Source organism: Sander lucioperca, chromosome 10, assembly GCF_008315115.2.
Source record: "Sander lucioperca isolate FBNREF2018 chromosome 10, SLUC_FBN_1.2, whole genome shotgun sequence".
NCBI lineage: Eukaryota > Metazoa > Chordata > Actinopteri > Perciformes > Percidae > Sander > Sander lucioperca.
Window position 1 is genome coordinate 26,300,635 of NC_050182.1, and position 19,832 is coordinate 26,320,466.

Here is a 19,832-nt window from a genome sequence, read left to right on the forward strand (position 1 = left end):
TGTGCTTCATTAGTTTAGGTCATTAGTGCAAGAGGTTCAGATGGAGGTGGAGAAGGTGAATAAGGTGCGGCCCCTCCTCCCCCCCTGCTCTCTCCTCTCTCCTCTCCCCTGGCCGGAGCCAAAGCCTCCCTCACCTCGACACGTTGTCTCCAGCGCATCCCGGGTCCCTGCTTCACCCTCCCACCTCACTGACCGTATCTACGTACAGTTCAAGCCCGGAACCTCACCATGACCTCAGCGAGAGGAGCAACGGGGATGTGTCCACCAGAAACCTACTTATAACACCAACTTGAAAAAGGTAGGTTTGGGTTTTCTGAACTGTTGTAGCGCTGGTTAGCCGGCTTTATCATGTACAAATGGCCAGACGGTTTCAGTCCTACTTTCTCAGCTGAAAATATTGATGTAGCTCGGTTTTTATTGTGAAGTGTTCAGCGTTTATTACTGCGACAAGGTGATTTACATTAAAGCTGCTCAGTTCATACAGCAGGTAGCCTACCGTACTGTGCAGTTCTGAGTTTCAGGGGATTATGAACCTGATTTTAAAGCCTGACATTATTTAGAACATTTTCCCAAAGTCAAAGTGAAAGTCATTCATGCCACTGTACTGACCCCAGACATCACTAATTTCCTCTAATCGATGTCTAACAGAGCATTTAGACTTAATGGCGTCTAATTACATTTCTTCTTTAGAAATGTCCAACCTGCCAATCGCATGGTGGTTTGTTATTCTAGTCTTCTATTTGTTGTTCTGTGCTTTCCAATGAAAGTATCGGACCTGCAATCTTGTTTAATTCCAATGATACACCAGAAGAGAGTAACAACGTAACTATTGTTGACAGATATGTGTTGAGTGTGTAGAGCAGCTGAGCACAGCACACACTGGAGATGATTAAAAAACAAAAATAACAATGAGCAATGGGCAAAAATACAGAGTCCATTACTGTACCACACACACCATCAGAAGAAATATAGCCTACAACCAGCCTTTAGAGCAGGCCAATTACATGATGACTTAACTAAGCTATAGTCTTCTGTTGTTCTCTGCTTCCTTATGAAAGTAACTATAGTGACCTACAGTAAACTTGTAGTTCATTTTAAGAAGATGTCATGCAGATACCACAAAAAAACTACATTAGTATCTGTTGTGGTAGTAAATCACAAGAGATTAAAAATCCTGTAATTGAATTACTCCTCAAGAACTGCACAATCTTTCCCTTAGAGCAGGCTAACAGTATAATGGTTTCACTTTGTAAGAGTTATTCTAGTCTTTTGTTGTTTCAGTTTGTTGGTTGGCTTGATAGTAACAATAGTAGTATGGCATTTGTGTTCATGTTAGTAGGATGCCATGCAGATATTATGCAAAGTATTAGTTTTAAATACAGTAGACGAGGAGATTAGCAAACCTTTAAAATGCCCTGAGGTTACATCGACAAACATGATTATGTGAAGACAGAGTAGACCGCCTTATGGCATCACACCAAGAGGGTTCCTATCTACATAATGGCCTACTGTCACCAACTGCCTCTGCAGGAATATAACAGTACATGTATGCTTGTTTTTTGTGATGTTTACGATGTGAGGTACTGAGTTTGGATGTTGCAGTTCACACATTTCATTAAGGGTTTTTGCTGCTCCAAATCCACTAAAACGTCAGCCAGACTCCAGTGAGAAAGGAATTCTGCCCAGAGGCTAAGAAATGTGCTCAGATATTCAGTGTGTCCCCAGTGTTTCTCACTCCCGGGGTTGCCAGCTTAATTTCATAAGGGCACTGCAGGTCTGTAGGGTTATACAAGACAGCAGCCACAGATGGAGAACGAGAGAGATGGAGGGATGTGACAACTGAAATAGTGGAGGGAGGAGAGAGAACATGGCAAACAACTCTCATTGCACATCTCCATTAGCAGTGTAGAAATTTAGTAGAAAGCATGCAATAGAAGAGAAGAGTGTATGACAAGAGATGCTGGAAACTGTAGCTGAAAGCTGGAGAGAGATAGAGCCGCTCTTTCTCAGAAGTATTGATTGGCGGCTTGCTGCCTCAAGCCCCTGTCTCCCATACTGTTTGTACCTTCTAGTATGCACTACAAACCCGAGACTGGGATGTATAACTCACCCTTGCAACCTCATCTCTCATCTTTCTGCTGTTAGCCAAGATAAAACACAGTGAGTGAAAGCAGTGAGGTGTGTGATATTAACAGGTCAGCATAAATGTGTAGAGGGGAAAGTAAGAAGATAAGAGTGCTGGGGAAATGCCGCTCTATTACTCTTTCTCATCCACTGTAGGAGGAGACTGACAGTGGATCTGGCCCGAGCCACCAGTCCCCAGACACTGTGTGCCACAGAGACAGATGCAGCTCTCTGCTGAATGTCATTTCCTCATTATGGCTCTAACAGACCAAATGGTGTGTGTGTGTGTGTGTGTGTGTGTGTGTGTGTGTGTGTGTGTGTGTGTGTGTGTGTGTGTGTGTGTGTGTGTGTGTGTGTGTGTGTGTGTGTGTGTGTGTGTGTGTGTGTGTGTGCGTGCGTGCGTGCGTGCGTGCGTGCGTGCGTGCGTGCGTGCGTGCGTGTGTGCTCGCGCCCGTGTGCGTGGTTGTAATGCCTGATTGATTTTGTACTTTCTCTCTTCTGCAAGGCAAATGGTTTTCACACCCTGAAAATGACAATAAATGAGTCCATCACTTGAATACAAGCATTTTTTTTTTTTTTTAAAGTGAACACTGTCTTTGTCACACTTTGTTTCAGAAGAAAATATTGGTGTATATGGTTCTCACTTCACCTCCTTTTTTATAACCACTTCAACCGTCCTCATTCCTCAGTGCTTCTCTTCAAAATAAATGCTACTTCTCCACCTACTCTTCTTTCCCTGTGCAGACAATCCCATGGGCTATAGCAGAAGGACGCTGGCAGAGTGGAGATGTTCAGAAAGAGGCCCCCTCCAGGTCAGTACCTGACACTCAACACACTCATTACTTGTGCATTCATTTGCATTTCCTAAGTGTCAGTGGTCCTGGTGGCTTGATGATGGTGAAACAAGGGGGTATCTGTTAGCAGGAAAGCTCACAAGGCCCCTCAGAGTCCTGACTTTTAGCTGGTGTTAATAAGTGCTCTTAGTGACTGGATTGTTGTCAGATAGCACTTAAATACATTAACATGCAGGTGTAAATGCATACAGGATGTATGGAGGATTGATTCTAATCAAATTTTTTAAACCAAGTCTGGAGGTGTTCAGGGATGCATTAAGAGCACGCTGAGCACAAGCGTGAATGCAATCATGCGTTATAGTAAATTACTTACTCTACTATACTTAATATAGGCTAATGGCATCCTGTATGTTGGTGGATGTCTAGAGACAAACAATGTTGTCACTAGTGGTGGATGAAAGGACTGAATAGAGCACATTCTTCCCTAACCACGTTTTCCTTATTTTTAAAAAGTCAAGTCAAGTCAGATCTCAGTGAGGACAGCAGCATGATAAGGCCAGTTGTAACAGTCAGTCTGAATAAAAGATAGGCCTACATATTATTGCCAAGTGCAAAGGGGACCACAGTGGGACAGTGATAGTCCTACATGCATGGTTGGAGGGCAGAGCCTCAGAGATCTTAGCATTAAGGATGCATTGCAGGACATTAAGGAGCCCCATGAGTCACATTTTGACATGGAAATACATTTTACATTTAATTGTAAAGTTTGTCTTTTATATGCTATGCTGTCATTATTTGCATGTTGAAGACTTGCAAACGCTGATACACAGCTGCAGTGTGCAATGGCATTGATTTTTGTTGTGGTTTTCCTTGGATGCAATTTTGTAGTCATGCATGTCATCCACTCTTATACTATATTTCCTGTTCTGTCAAAATAAATAGCCTACAGTCAGTTTCCTTATTATGGCTCTAACAGACCAAATGGTCTGTGTGTGTACTGTGTGTGTGTGTGTGTGTGTGTGTGTGTGTGTGTGTGTGTGTGTGTGTGTGTGTGTGAGAGAGAGAGAGAGAGAGAGAGAGAGAGAGAGAGAGAGAGAGAGAGAGAGAGAGAGAGAGAGAGCGTGTGATAGGCATCTTTAATGTATAGGCACGAGGCTTGCCGCACAGCACGTGCACTGGCACCTGCCTGGCCCTGCCCACTGCAGTGCACCGTCTCCCTTAAAAAACGGGCAGGAAACTGGACTGCTGCACGAGCCACTTTGGCTCTAAACGTCACAGCCGTGCTCCAATACGCTGATGCTCTTTAGATCCAAAATGGCGCCCAGTTTCCTCATCCAGCTACTCGCTCAGCTGTGGGATCCCTGCAGAGGCGGTTGCCATGGTAACCCAGAGCCTATGTGGTTACGTAATGCTTACAGCGGACAGTGTTTACGTTGTGGATGAGACTTGAGCTGACGGTGCAGACTTTGCACATGGTGCGTCAGTTGATTGATGAGGCTGCTGTGGTGCAGGATTGATCAAACACTTGTGATTTTCGTATGTGCGTCATCGAGACAAAAACTTTACATCCTTGGATAGGCCTAAGCTAAGCTACTGTAGGCTATAAACAAGTCTACAACATACATATTTAATATTTATAATATATAGGCCTATATAACTCTTCCTAGCGACTTATTAACTGTGGAGCTGCTGATTGGCCTTATTATAAAAATGACCTCAGTGTTTCTGCGGCAGGAGAGAAAGAAAACAGAGCAAGGGATGGACCAAGTGTTTGTCAGTGTGTGCGTGTGTTTGGAGAGGCTATCGAGAGAGGAAGCAACAGAGAGGCAGGGATGGGACGGTGCGCGATTAATCCAACTTGATTGAAGTTGGGACCGAAGCTTCATCCCCGCGTCCTTGCGGAGATGCGGCGGTCATTTAAACAGCGCACAACAAGAATTTAGACGGCGACTGTTAGAAAAGTCAAGATGACAGTACCGAAAGACATCCCGGACAAATGGTTTCCACTAGTTCTCCCCCTGAAAAGAAAGAAACAGAAGGGACTAAATGGAGCCAAATCGACCAAGAAATGGACAGGTATGAGTTTGTGTGACAATCTAAAGGCTGCGTGTAATTGAGCTTATTGTCCCGCAGTCTTCATCATCATCAAGTTGTTGTTGTTGTACATCTCACTGTTCTTCAAATAAACATCATTTATCATCCTCATTTCAACTGAGTCAGAGTTTCATTCCTTCTTCTTCATCTCCCTCACCTCATGTTATAATTAAATGTGTTTGTGTATGTGTGTGTACACTGTACACCTTATCATTTTACATGTATGCGTTTTATTAGACATCAGCATCTGACATCAACTGCCAAACAGTAGATTTAATAACCGCAAAATAACAATAATTGTTGTTCTACATAGTCAATAATTAGGCTATGTCTTCCCTTTTTCACTGCCAACCAGTGTTTTGGGATCATTGTCACTTTTGTTATTTTTCTGTTTTCAGTCCTATGTCCCAGGAGATAACCTGTCTGATGTGTTCTTATAATACATCCATAGTCTAATGTGACTCAAACTCATTGCTGATTAGTGCTGATTATGAATCTGTGCAAAACAAGTTATCTGAATTTTGCATAAGGATGATGTCCTTGTTGTCTCTGCTGCCTGAGACACTGATCAATCTTCCAGGCGCCAGCCTCCGCTGTCACTGCACTGCCTTGTCTGTATCCTTATTCCTTAGCTTAACTATCACAAATCACACTGTGCACCTTCATTTGACCTCCATCCCAACAGTAGTCTGTCATTGTGTCACCCGCATCGTTTTCCAACAAATTAGATCACTGTGTGTGTGTGTATGTGTGTGTGTGTGTGTGTGTGTGTGTGTGTGTGTGTGTGTGTGTGTGTGTGTGTGTGTGTGTGTGTGTTAAATCAGCCACAGTGAGCGATGATCACGTCTGCACAGAGCCTGGTCCTGACTTAGGTTTAGTCATGGCAATGACAATAGCATTACCCATAGCTCACATTGGCTGTGTTCTTTGGTTATTGTTGTTACGACTTCAGTCTGCTTTTACTGTGTTGTGAGAGTGTGTATCGCTCATGGAGGCACAAGGAGATTCTGAGCTGTGGCACGTGCCCTCACATGTCCAGCCAAGGAGGGGAAGAGTGTTAAAGAGACAGGGATGAAAGAAAACAACTGCTTTTGGATTAGACTACATTTATTCATTATGTGTAAAATAGTATGATGAAAGTATTTTAGTGTTAATAATGTTTATGGAAACCTTCCGCTCGCAGCAGAGTAAGCCTGAAACTGAAAGTTTCTCAGTAATGGAGCTTTATAGATTTACAGACTTGCTGTGCAGCATTGAGTCTGCGTCAGGGCTTCTAATGCCCTTGAAGCTGTCAGAGACATCAAACACTTAGCCTAATGGGCAGTTTGCTAAAGATGCTCTTGCATTCAGCTTGGGTTGGACAGCTCGCACAGCTGGGACAGGCACTGCCTGGTACTGACATCAGTGTCTCTGTGCTTACCTGGCACAAGCATCTTGTCCTCTTTGTGGAGGGTTAATGCAGCTTTGGCACTGCCTGTCAGACACATCTCTCTGGTGAACACTTCCCCCAGAAAGCAATGTAACAACCTTCAGGTAGATGGGAGACGTGCCAGAGGGAAAAGGAAAGACGAGGGACAGGATTGGAAGAGTTTCAACAGAATAGATGTTAAAGGATGTGCACCTACACAAACAGACAAATCTGATATTGTTATACTAACCCGAGTTTAGAAGAGAGGGCATATCAAATACTATCAGCACAGCTGGATTCTTATATGGTGCAATTAAAATATAACAGCTGTGACATTCCCCCTCTCAAATTCACTTTATACAGAGTAGATAGGAGTCGGGTGATGCACTAAAACACTTTATCTTATGCTGCAGGTGTACTTATTTTCTCCTGCTGCCACTCAGCTACAGTCTGTAAAGTTCTAATGGGAATATTTTACCAAAAAAACAAGAATAGTTTAGCTTATTTTTAGAAGAGGCCTATCGTTTATTGTTAGTTACAATGTGGTCTATACGTTGAGATGATTTGAATTTGATTTTGTTATATTTATACTGTGCAAGCTATTGTTTTTATATTTGTAGGGAATATTGTCAATCAATGACCAGGACTACTTTATGGAAATATTTAATGATTTTTGCATCAGTGTGATGGAGTACCTTGATTTGTAAGGTCTTGAACATGCAAGCAAATTGTTAACATAACAGATGTTCCTGTGTGGTTATTTTATCAATAAACATTTTTTCAGCAGAAAATGTACTACTACTACCTAATATGAAATACAGTATGTCAATATTGCAATATAAAATACAAAAATATTAAATATTCAACACATTGTGATAGAGGATATTGTCCACTCATTCTGTTACATGACAGTAGCACCTGGTAGCAACTTAAAATGTGAAACAAAGGGAGAGATGGCAAATAATTTGTATTTTCTAACTTGACTAAATCCAATGTGACAACAGCCCAGCTGGTCTGTAGTTGACTGGAGCTCATCTGCTGCATCAAATCTGTCTTATAACCTGTAACAACAAAGGTTACCTTATGGGATCTCTTTAAGTGGCCTGTGTTTGTATGGTACGGCAGAGACTAAGATAAAACATGGCTTCACAGTGCTGCAGAAACACAGGAAACCACAGGTCTTTGTTTATGTGTGTGCATGTGATTATGAGGCAGGCCTCTGTTGTGTGATGTCCTTTCCTGTGGCGCCTCATTGCCTCTCAGTCATCACTCAAAAGTTTGTTGAGGACTTTGTGGTTTTGGTACAGTACAGTACCTCTGTGCAAAACATGTGCTTTTGGCCCTGAATTTTATATCTGCGCGTGTGCGTGCATGTGAATTCTGTACAGCCCTGTGCAAAACAGGCCAGTCATTTCATTTAAAAAGCAGTCTCATCAATATTAGAGGAGACAGGCCTGGTGGAGGAGGATGGAAACTCCCAAACTACTGTGCTTCAGCATAAACAGAAACCTAAAAACAGCAAGAGGATAAAGAGCAGGGTCAGGAGGGGAGAAAAATAAATGTCACTGTTTTACTACTATTCTCTATAGATTTAAGTCGTGAGTATAATGGATTCAATACTTTATCTGTGACTACCTGTAATGGCTCCCAGTAATCGTGTTGACTCATACAGATGTACACACACATCCAAGGTTTTGAGTTGTGTATCTGTTCCAGATTGCACATTTGGCCATTAAAAGACAGAGGCAGCAGATAATTAAAGATCAGAGGTAATTGGTCTGATTATTAGTTCTGGTGTGTGTGTATGTGAGACAGAATGACTGTGTCTGACCCAATACTAATAACAGAACCTCCAGCAGACTACTCCAGCTTCATTGATTTATAAATAAATGCACAAACATAGTGGACTGTCTGTCTCCTTAACTCTCTTAGTCTGTCCATGTCTCCAGAGGATTTTACTGATATTGACATTCTTTAGGAATTACAGTTTGTCCTGTTATGCATTTTGACACACAGAGATGCAGATGTTTGGGTGCTTTATGTGGTCTTTGGTGTTTTTTGCCCCCAACGTCTCCTCCCAGGCAGCGCGGCGATGGTTATGTTTAGGGTTAAGGTTAGGGTTAGCTGCCTGGAAGGCGCCGTTGGAGGCAAAAAACACCATTGAGCGCTTTATGTATTGTATATTTTTGTTGTGATATCATCCTCATTTTGTGTTTTTGCAGAGGAGGAGAGAAGGGTCAGAGCCAATGACAGAGAGTACAACGAAAAGTTTCAGTACGCTGTAAGACAGTTTTCTCCTGTGCATGTTCCAAAATATGGTCATATAATATTAGAGAGAGTATTTTAATCTTTGAAGCAAATCAACTGAAATATTGTGAGAGCCCGTATAATTTTTTTTCCCCTCTTCCTCATCCAGAGTAACTGCATTATGACATCCAAGTACAACATCGTCACCTTTCTGCCAGTCAACTTGTTTGAGCAGTTCCAGGAAGTAGCCAACACCTACTTTCTTTTCCTGCTCATACTGCAGGTGAGAAGAGGAGGTAAAGGGATGAATACTAAATGGGATGAAGGGATGGAATAGAGGGATGTAGGCCTACACATGGCACAGGGAGAGAGAGAGAGAGAGAGAGAGAGAGAGAGAGAGAGAGAGAGAGAGAGAGAGAGAGAGAGAGAAAATTCAATGAATTGAATTTGGCTGGCTAGTCCACACAGCATTCCGGGATGGGAGAAAAACGTGCTCTGGTTTATTGGCATTTCTTTAAGCCAATCACAATCGTCATGGGTGGCGTTAAGCGCCGGACGGAGCAACGGTGCCACTTCAAAATAGCCTCGGGAAGGAACTTGTTTTGGTGGAACATGTGTACGTTTAAAAGTTGTTTTAGTCGTACGACAGAAAACTCAGATTCAACAGATAGCTAACTGTCTGGATTTACCCTGCAGAGATCTGAGGAGTAGTTAACCATAGTCCTCATAAATCGACCGGAGTTTAAAATTACAACACAAAGAAAGTGGAAGGTACCGGACATCCGGCCGAAAAGAGGGACATCCGGTGGAATTTCCGGTGGCAATCCCGGAAGTGGAACATCGTGGATATAGACTAGGGATAATGTAGAGCGAGCCATTCACCCCGACAGGGTCATGGGTAATAATGCACGGAGGGGTCTTGAATCATCCTGAAATGGGCTTCACGTCAGTGTCCTGTATCACCCCTTCCAGGTTTTAATAGGTGATAATAAATAATTATAACAGTAAGGTAAAACATATTAGTAGACGGCAATATGAAACACATTTAAAATCCAGTTATTTGGGCGCCGGGGTAGCTCACTTGGTAGAGCAGGCGCCCATATATAGAGGTTTACTCCTCGATGCAGCGGCTGCAGGTTCGCCTCCGCCCTGCGGCCCTTTGCTGCATGTCATTCCCCCTCTCTCTCGCCCCTTTCATGTCTTCAGCTGTCATATATCAATACAGGCCTAAAATGCCCAAAAAAATATTAAAAAAAAAAAATCTGTTGTGCGAGTGTGTGACAAGAAGCAGAATTAGTTAGCATGACTTAACAGCTATCTGCAGTTGAAGGACCTGAAAACACATCCTACCAAACAGTTTCACATGAACACCAGTCGGCTGAGTCACAAGTTGCAAAAAGGTTTTACACCCCAAGCTTCATAGTTTTGACGTTCAACCTTTTCAACATTGTGTGAATTCGTTGACAGTTTTGTGTTCGTCGCCAGCAGCATGGTTGTAGGACTGGCAAACATGTATGGTCCCCAGAGGATGAATCCTAATGAATTTGGTGATTTGTCCAATAATTTAGTTTATGACTAAATTCTTGCAAAGCTAGTGGCATCAACCTCAGCTGTACATTGTGCCTAATGCTAATTTGCAAATGTTAGCATGCTAACATGCTAAATTAAGATAGTGAACATGGTAAAAAAAAAATGTACCTGCTAAACATCAGCATGTTAGCATGCTGTCATTAAGTACAGTCTTACAGCATGGCTGCTGACTCTTAGTCTTGTTGTGTTTTAAGTACCTCAGGTGAAGGATTATATATTCTTTCAATAGACTTTTTCATTGAAAATTGTACAACCTTAGTGCTTCTTAAACCCACTAAATGAACTGGAACCATCGTACCAGCACCTAAATACCCAGTATGGTACAGTCAGGTGCACTCAGGTTTTTAGAACCTGAGCGGTCTGCTGTGTGGCTAGGCCCGGGTCAGATGTAGCTATCTCTGATCACACTCTGCCTTTGTGTCTGTTTTCAAACTAATCTGCACATCAACCTTCTCTCTGCCTCTGTCTAGTTAATACCTCAGATCTCCTCCCTTTCCTGGTTCACTACCATTGTGCCTCTAGCTCTTGTGCTGAGCATCACCGCAGTTAAGGATGCCACAGACGACTATGTGAGCATGTTTTTTTATGCACCGCACGAAAAGTTATTTCTAGCAGACACTACTTTGAATGTAGCACACTAACAAGTGGCCTCCTAAATATGGTGGGCTTGACTCAGTTATTGAAAAGCTCACATAGATCTATGTCTCCTGCAGTTTCGTCACAAGAGCGACAACCAAGTGAACAACCGTCAGTCTCAGGTCCTCATCCGTGGCTCGTGAGTCTCCTGTCTCGTCATTTGCAACTATGCACTCGCCAGGGCTTTTGTTTCCTAAACTAAATTTGCTTATTGTAAAATTAACTATTCAAGTTTTATCAGACTTTCTTTGCAAGGTTTTCTTAATTTCAACAATTACTTAGCTTATCTAAGTCTTATCTCTCTTTTTTGTTTTTCTTTCTGTCTGTTTCAGGCTACAGAATGAAAAGTGGATGAACGTTCGAGTAGGTGATATCATTAAACTGGAAAACAACCAGTTTGTGGCAGTAAGTGTCCCCATCACAGTGAGGTACATCAGCATGCACAAGCACATACACAGTGATCAGTAGTCTTGCATGGCACATTTTAATTAAGACTACTTTATCTACCTACCTAGCAGTGAAATGTTCAGGGATCAGCCTGTAACCATCTATATATGCATGTTATCATGAAGGCTATTTATACTGTATTGTAGACCAAATGCTGTTGCTAAATGGATTTCAGTACAGTATGTTCCTTATTAAGGGACACTACCTACTGTTGTTAATTACTAACTTGTTTGCAGATGCAAATACTGTCATTTATCATCACTGTGCCATCTGGGCCTTGCTAATGTTGTTCATGTACCTTCAGTGCAGTGCAGTGGATGCTCAGATATTGTATCTATTTTCAGGCTGACCTGCTCCTGTTGTCCAGCAGCGAACCTCACGGACTCTGTTACATTGAGACAGCCGAGCTGGACGGGTCAGAAAACACATGTTACCATAGTACCTCACAATCTGCAGAAGCAACAGGACACCACATCTAAATCACTGTTTGCTGTATTATCTTGCAGAGAGAGCAATATGAAGGTTCGTCAGTCTGTCTCAGTGACATCTGCACTTGGAGACCCGAACAACTTGGCTTTGTTCGATGGTGAGTTGTGAGAAAACTCATCCTCTTTTCTCAATTCTGGTTTGGTTCATCTTCCTTTCTCGATAATATGTAGGTCAACAGGTTTCAGTGTTTAACACAAACTTTATCCAACTTCACACCCTTGCACATGAACAGAAAAAGCACACACTTTCTTCCCTCCCATGCCAGCAAAAAAAACGACAGCCTATCATCACCCGCCCACTAGTCTCACACAACAAAATACTTTTGTGTTAGCACAGCGCGCCCACACACTCTCCTCACCTGCTGCAGAAAATGCATTACTGCAGCAAATCAACCCACACTTTGCCTCGTATCAACTTACGAAAGGTGTGTGTTTCGGCCTTTGTCTATGACAACGGCGTGATGTCACATGGCTGATTAATTCTACACTACATCAAACAGCTAAGAAAACAAACCCAATCCTGTAATTGTATTTGGTGAACATGTATGATATAGCATATGATTTAGATCTGTATGTGCTTGTGTGTGTGAAGGTGAGGTGGTGTGTGAGCCCCCTAACAACAAGCTGGATCGTTTCTGTGGGACTCTGTACTGGAGAGACAAGAAATACACCCTAACCAACCAGAACATGCTGCTACGAGGATGTGTCCTTCGCAACACGGAGGCCTGCTACGGCCTGGTCATCTTCGCAGGTCTGTGTATATTTGTGTGCGAAAGTATGTATGTGATGTGTACAGCAGGTCTAACTTTCCCTGTTTTTTCCTCAGGCCCAGATACCAAGCTAATGCAGAACAGTGGTCGCACCAAGTTTAAGCGTACAAGCATCGATCGCCTGATGAACACTCTGGTCCTCTGGGTAGGACATCCCAAACCTCTCACTTTCATAGCTCATACAGTCACTATTTCAGGACGTGATCTCAGTGGCTTGAATCTAGTTTCATATATCTCCTATATTCTATCCTAATTTGGGCTCAACTGACCATAGATCCAAATGTAAGATATCTAATTGTACTCTTTCTTACTCTGTCTGTGTTGTTTCTCCATCTGTGTGTTTCCATCAGATCTTTGGCTTCCTGGTGTGTATGGGTGTGATCCTGGCTGTAGGTAACGCAGTGTGGGAGAGAGAGGTGGGCTCCCTGTTTCAGAGCTATCTGCCCTGGGACCCTCCTGTGGACAACTTCCTGTTCTCGGCCTTCCTCTCTTTCTGGTCCTACGTCATCATTCTCAACACTGTGGTGCCTATCTCTCTATATGTCAGGTGAGGAGAAGTCCAAGTCCACACAAAAAGTGTGTATATTAGAGTGATGAAAGGCAAATATGAATCACAAAAAATGAACAGAAGTGGTGCAATGCTAATATCTTAGCAAACTGCTGTTGAGACCAAATATGTTGTGTATTTCCTTCTTATATAATATATTAAGCTTTGTTTGACACTGTTTGTATATGTTGTCTGCAGAGATTCCCTCTCAGGTAAGATAGCTGCAGATGAAGCCCTGAAAACTGTTTCCTCTGCTCCCCCATTTCCAAACCACTACTGCAGTCCCTACACCCCTGATCTAATAGACTCAAAGTTTTTACATTCACTACTCCCTGACTAGCGCATGGGTGTGACTAATTGCTCTGTGTGCCACTACAGGCTAACCTAAAGTACTAACCAATGAGAATGTTGTTGTCCAGTCACTCTGTTGTCAATGTATGGCGTTGGAGAACCTCAATTGGCAGTACGTTCGATGACTTTTACTCTACTGTTATTGTAACCATGTCCCTTTCTCACCTGTCTGTGTGTTAGCGTGGAGGTGATCAGGCTGGGTCACAGCTACTTCATTAACTGGGACCAGCAGATGTTCTGCTCACAGTGCAACACACCAGCTGAGGCCAGGACCACCACTCTGAACGAGGAGCTGGGCCAGGTGGGCATCGGCACTTACAATACAGCAGTCTCTGCGTGTGATATTGATTAGTGCTGTCAAACAATTAAAATATTTTGCATTAATGTCATAGTTAACTCGCAATTAATCGCACATTTTTATCTATTGTAAATGTCCCTAGATGTCTTTTTGTCCACTTATTTATTATCAACATGGAAAAGTGGATCGGCTTGCTTTGTGCTTTTGTCGCCTGGCTTTGACGAGGGGCCAGAGATTTCGCATCAGCTGTGTGCTTGGCCTAGCTCAGTTCACAACGACAAAACACACAGATCACTTGGTCTTGTCAATGGAACCATTTGGCAACTTTTTAAAAGTAAACTTTCCATTCAGAATCTTATTGGCATTCATTTCGGCGTCCAAAACAAGTGTGTGCGGCGTGCCTGTTGTTTTGTTTCCGGTCTAGCTAGATCCGGTGTGGTGTTGTAGTTTTTCTAACGTTACTAGTTGTTGCAACACCGTTAAAATGGGTTTGCGTTAACGTTGTTAATAACACGTTTAACCCCTCAATCCTACATTCATGTCTGTTGCTTATCTGATGCTTAGTTAATTAATCGTACGTTCTTTTAAAAATGCATTTCTATTACTTTTCAATCAATTTTGCAGTAACTGAATGAGGGAACTGCTTTTTTTTTTTTACTTCACAAATGAAATGCACCTGCGGACTAAAAGGAGTCTAAATTCAGAGACGAGGAGGCTTCACATATTTGTTTTGGGCTTATATTGTTTAGTATAAGCAGTCAAAAGAAAAGAAATAAAGAAATCCTCCATCATAAAACCATTTCATGCATATCAATCAGAAATACTCTTTCCCTTATCACAAGTAGAAGATAGTTTCGGTCCAGTTAAAGTTCTTTATTTTTATTTCAGAATACAACAATGTTTTTAAAACATAGCTTTAATCTTACTTGTAATTTACAATAATTTTACAAAAATTACTTTGTCTGTGTAATTTTAAATTTAGTGTTACAATTAAATTATTTTCCTTTAGGTTGAATACATCTTCAGTGACAAGACTGGAACTCTCACTCAGAACATCATGAGCTTCAATAAGTGCTCCATCAATGGAAAGACTTATGGTAACACACACACACACACACACACACACACACACACACACACACACTCACACACACACACATACACTAAATGGCCACTTTATTAAAAACACCTACACATTCTATTGCAATTAAGTACAACTGTTCTGGCATAAATTCAATCTTTACGAAGTTTCTAATGTTCAGTTTTTGTAGACATTCTACTAGTAATTTTGATTTTCGTCATTATTGAGGACACAGTTAAAGTTGGTGTTGTACTGGACTACATTATGTTTTTGTCCTCCTTACTTATACATGAGCTGGCAAAATATTAGAAACACCAATGAATATGATGCAGTCCAGTGCACTAATGCTGACCTGAATAAAACACATACTTGAATTAACACCTCTATGACAGTGTCAAAAATACCTGAACATTATAGGTATCATAAAAGCAGACTTTATGGTACAACAGATGTATCGTATTGCATTAGATTGTGTAGGTGTCCCTAATAAAGTGGCCACTGAGTGTACTCACTATGCACACACATATATTAAATACACAACAAAGTCTTACGCATGTGGGTGTGTGTGTTACTGTGTTAGGTGAAGGAACAGACCCGTTGGGACCTCAGCCGAAAGTAAGTAGCCATTTTTTTTAATTTATTTTTTTACTGAAACACACATTCACATGCATCCATATGTATGTACTAGTTTATGATAGTCAAAATGTATTTTCAGAGATTGGACTTCACTCCCTTCAACCCCCTGGCGGACCCCAACTTCTGTTTCTATGACGACACCCTGCTGGAATCAGTGAAAGTGGGAGACACACACACTCACAAGTTTTTCCGCCTGCTCTCCCTCTGTCACACCGTCATGAGTGAGGAGAAGAGCGAGGGTGAGCGAGGGAAGGGAAGAGAGGAATCTCGGGGGTTAAATGGTAGCAATGACACCAACATACCATCTGTCTGTTATTTATTGTCCAAAATTCATCATCATTTTATCTGTCTTCCCAGGAGAGCTGTTTTATAAGGCTCAGTCTCCAGATGAGGGCGCTCTAGTGACAGCAGCTCGAAACTTTGGCTTTGTGTTTCGCTCCCGAACACCTGGGACGATAACCACCACAGAGATGGGACGACCTGTCACCTACACTCTGCTCGCCATACTGGACTTCAACAACATACGCAAGAGGATGTCTGTTATAGGTACATACAAAGTGGGTAGGAAATTGGATTAAAAAATAAATCTGGGTGAAATTATTACCCCATCTGCAAAGTAACAACTCTGTAGTTAAACCATTTTCTTCATATTTAAAGGGACTCTGGGGTATAATGTGTGTATTCTCCCTATTTTTCACCTCATTTTCTATTGCCTGAAGACTTTTCACTTGTCATAACTTACTATAGGCTTACAATGATGAGCAATTTGTTGCAGCAGAAAACACAATGTTGGCTGTACAGGGACAGGTGAAAATCACTTTAAACCTGGGATCTTGGACTATTTACACCCTTCTTTTATATTTTGGATGCCATTAACAAGAATTGGCCTTCACTGCAGTGGACTCATCTGATGAGTTGAGCTTTATATATTTAAATCAAAAATATGTATTTAAATCATGATCCACACTCCTACAAACTGACAGGAGATAGGCTATTAGTCATGTTTACATTTTATCCCTCAGTGAGATTTCACTGTGTGTTCCTGTGATCGGTCCTCTTGTAAGGTGCTGGAAAAATGCCCAGAAACCACTGGTCATAAATCACCCTTTCCTTAGCAACAACTTTGGTCTAACAACAGAGCAGCGAGACCACGAGCACGTTCATACATCAGTGCAGCAGACAGCCTGTGTCACCCACTGTATGCAGGAACGACATTTGTTGAAGTTGAGAAAGAGGAGTCTGGTTATTTGAAGGTGATGGATAAGTTGTATGGATTTCTTGAAGTATTTTATCTTCATTACACTCTGTTATTCATTTTCAGTGCGTAACCCAGAAGGCAGGATCTGTCTGTACTGTAAAGGAGCTGACACTGTGCTGCTGGAGAGACTCCACCCCTGTAACCAGGAACTGATGAATATCACCTCAGACCACCTCAATGTGAGTAAACACACAGCAAGCACATTAACTCATGGATGGAGCTATACTGCCATCTAGTGTCCTTTAATCTGAAAACAGCTGTAAGTGTCTAATCCTTTATTCAGCATCTACGTTTTCCTGATCAGATACTGTATATCACCTTGACATGTGGCAGACACTGACATTTTTGGCCTAAATTTGGACCTAATGATTGTGGAATACAATCAACCTAATAGGACTTCATTGTTTCTCCTCATGTGTACCCTCATGTCAGAATGTGTGTATATGTTTGTGTTTGTACATGTCTGTGTGTATATATATATATATATATATATATATATATTTGGCTCTAGGAGTATGCAGCAGATGGTTTGCGGACGCTAGCTCTGGCATACAGGGACCTGTCAGAGGACGAGTGGGAGGCGTGGTCAGAGAGCCACCGCTGCGCTGACAAAGCCGCCAGCTGCAGAGAGGACCGACTGGCAGCGGCGTATGAGCAGATAGAACAAGATATGATGGTTAGTGACTTGGTCTGAGACTGTGCATACATGTGTGATGCGTGTGTGTCTGACTTTCATTTTCTTTGTTTGGAACATTACAGTAAGCCTTTTGTTTTTATGTTCACTTCCTTCTGCAAACAGATTACAAAAATGGCACTATAAAAAGGGAACTTTTGGTTTTATTGGTTTCGTCCAGACTCTAATTAGTGAGGGGAAATTCCTTTCTTTTACTGTAGCTAAACCACACTGTCAGAGCTTCTCAGTGCAGGGTGTTGTTTCATTGATGGTTATTTAAAGAGTCAAATTGAATTGAACTGGTAAGCCAGTTTAAGTCATAAGTTAAGTAATTGTTTTTATTCCATTCTTGAATTCCCTACTGGTACGATAACTGGAATGTGTGTGTGTGTGTGTGTGTGTGTGTGTGTGTGTGTGTGTGTGTGTGTGTGTGTGTGTGTGTGTGTGTGTGTGTGTGTGTGTGTGTCTAGCTCCTGGGTGCCACAGCTATAGAGGACAAGCTGCAGGAAGGTGTCCCGGAGACCATCGCTGTCCTCTCTCTGGCTAACATTAAGATCTGGGTTCTCACTGGAGACAAGCAGGGTGAGATGCACACAATTTTACACACGCTTTCAGTTTCACTTAGTTTTCACACAGTTGTTGAAAAAGCCCGATAATTTGCACACAAAAAAAACAAACGAAGAGAAACTAAAGGGTAACTCAGATCCACTCCGCAGCCGTGTACATTGATGTGTACATACATTGTACACATCCTGTTTACATTACGCTCTGACACTCTGCCCTGTGAACAAGTCTAGTGCAAACACACATGAAATTGGCCAGAATGGTCAACATAAAACCAGGCAAACTTGCAGATTTCTAGAGATGGAACAATGACATTGTACTTAGATTTAACCAGCATGCATCTTGACAATTGTTTTACATGTTTTCTATAGTGAACCTCCAAACTGTCACCCTTTGAGAAGCAGAAAGGCAATATCAAGATTGTGTCCCTTAGACGAAAGAATATATGTTATGTGTGAGCAGGGGTCAATCATCAACAAGGCCATGTCCATGTGCCAGCCTCAATTATGTAATTGATTTGTGTTTGCACATGCAAGAGCGTATAGAGCGGCAAAAAGCACCCAGGCAGTGAAATTAGATCACTTTTCTCACATATGAATAAAGATATAAAGATGTGGCACCTGTTCTCTTTATCATGAATCTCCAACATGTTCAGCTGAAATGATTCTCCTCTCTCTTTCTCTCACATAGAGACAGCTGTCAATATAGGTTACTCCTGCAAGATGCTGACAGATGATATGACCGAGGTGTTCATCATTAGTGGACACACTGTCCAGAGCGTACGGCAGGAGCTCGGGTCAGTCTGTCTGTCTCTCAGTCTGTTTAGTGTACTCTCCTGTTGTCTCTATACTGTAGGATCCACACTGATCAACAATGACAAAAGACAGGCGTTGATCAGAAAATAAGAGTATGCAGAGTAATAGTGTATACATGTTTGGAGTGAGTAGGTGTGATAGCAAAGTGTTTTAACTACTGTTAAAAAGAAAAGTGACTGAACAATATCCAGTGCTTAACCAAAGCTTTGATTTAGCCACTGCAGTTAAATTAACACATGAAAACAACCAAGCTACAAGTATCTAAAAGCACAGCCCTACAAATATACTGTACTGCCTCCTCCAAAAAGTTTGTTTTATAAAGTCAGTAATTAAGTGCTACAATATTTAATAGTTTACATACATAGTAGTTTCTTTCAAGAATAAATAATCTACTATTTCTAGTGTAAAACCAGTTTATGTCAAAGATTGTGTCCTGTCAATGACGATGTCATTATTGATACTAGTACAACAATCCTGCCTTGTTTTGAATTTTACTAATTTTTGACTCCATAATGAACTCAATGACTTATATAAATGCATAGATATTTCTCGCTGTGTGATTGATGCTCTTGTGACTACTTCCGTACTGCATGTTGTATGAGTACACACTGTATTTCCCCTTAATCATGTCTCTTAAAACTTTACATGGCCTGACAATTGCATACTACAGTTCCCGTAGCTTGTGTGAATTGCAAAAAGTTGAGTGAGTTAAGAACTGTATTGCCAATACGATCAAAGTTGTAAGGAACTTACCCGGGTGAGCTCATAGTGCTACGGGAAAGACACAACAACACACAACAAAGCATACTGATGAAACCTTAATGTTAAAATATTTAAAATACCATAAATAAAGAGGACATTAAGCTAAACAAAATGTTTCTTAAAGTGCCAAAGGTTTACCATTCAAGAGTCAAATAGTCGAAACATATATAGCAAAGCAACACCATGACGCCATCTAAATGTTTTTCTTTTGGAGCACCGCACAGAGCACTGCAGCGATTTGGATGATAC

The 19,832-nt window shown here is 41.7% G+C and overlaps 1 protein-coding gene across 2 annotated transcripts in view; it reads left to right on the plus strand.

The window, feature by feature from the left end:
* Nucleotides 1–148: 148 nt before the first annotated feature.
* atp8b2 (ATPase phospholipid transporting 8B2) overlaps nucleotides 149–19,832 on the plus strand; it is a 30,624-nt gene continuing 10,940 nt past the window's right edge. Inside the window, exons 1-21 of one of the 2 annotated variants that reach the window (XM_031299281.2) lie at nucleotides 149–298; nucleotides 2,869–2,936; nucleotides 8,643–8,701; nucleotides 8,837–8,950; nucleotides 10,728–10,826; nucleotides 10,971–11,032; nucleotides 11,226–11,298; nucleotides 11,685–11,755; nucleotides 11,847–11,926; nucleotides 12,421–12,579; nucleotides 12,655–12,743; nucleotides 12,949–13,145; nucleotides 13,677–13,797; nucleotides 14,804–14,891; nucleotides 15,456–15,490; nucleotides 15,591–15,750; nucleotides 15,869–16,057; nucleotides 16,833–16,948; nucleotides 17,281–17,445; nucleotides 17,913–18,024; nucleotides 18,697–18,802. In XM_031299281.2, coding sequence (XP_031155141.1) covers nucleotides 2,912–2,936; nucleotides 8,643–8,701; nucleotides 8,837–8,950; nucleotides 10,728–10,826; nucleotides 10,971–11,032; nucleotides 11,226–11,298; nucleotides 11,685–11,755; nucleotides 11,847–11,926; nucleotides 12,421–12,579; nucleotides 12,655–12,743; nucleotides 12,949–13,145; nucleotides 13,677–13,797; nucleotides 14,804–14,891; nucleotides 15,456–15,490; nucleotides 15,591–15,750; nucleotides 15,869–16,057; nucleotides 16,833–16,948; nucleotides 17,281–17,445; nucleotides 17,913–18,024; nucleotides 18,697–18,802 — 2,120 coding nt within the window. In that variant the 5' untranslated portion in view covers nucleotides 149–298; nucleotides 2,869–2,911. Of the gene's footprint in view, nucleotides 299–2,868; nucleotides 2,937–4,050; nucleotides 4,995–8,642; nucleotides 8,702–8,836; nucleotides 8,951–10,727; nucleotides 10,827–10,970; nucleotides 11,033–11,225; nucleotides 11,299–11,684; nucleotides 11,756–11,846; nucleotides 11,927–12,420; nucleotides 12,580–12,654; nucleotides 12,744–12,948; nucleotides 13,146–13,676; nucleotides 13,798–14,803; nucleotides 14,892–15,455; nucleotides 15,491–15,590; nucleotides 15,751–15,868; nucleotides 16,058–16,832; nucleotides 16,949–17,280; nucleotides 17,446–17,912; nucleotides 18,025–18,696; nucleotides 18,803–19,832 lie in introns of those variants that run through there. The other variant, XM_031299279.2, reaches the window with a different exon arrangement.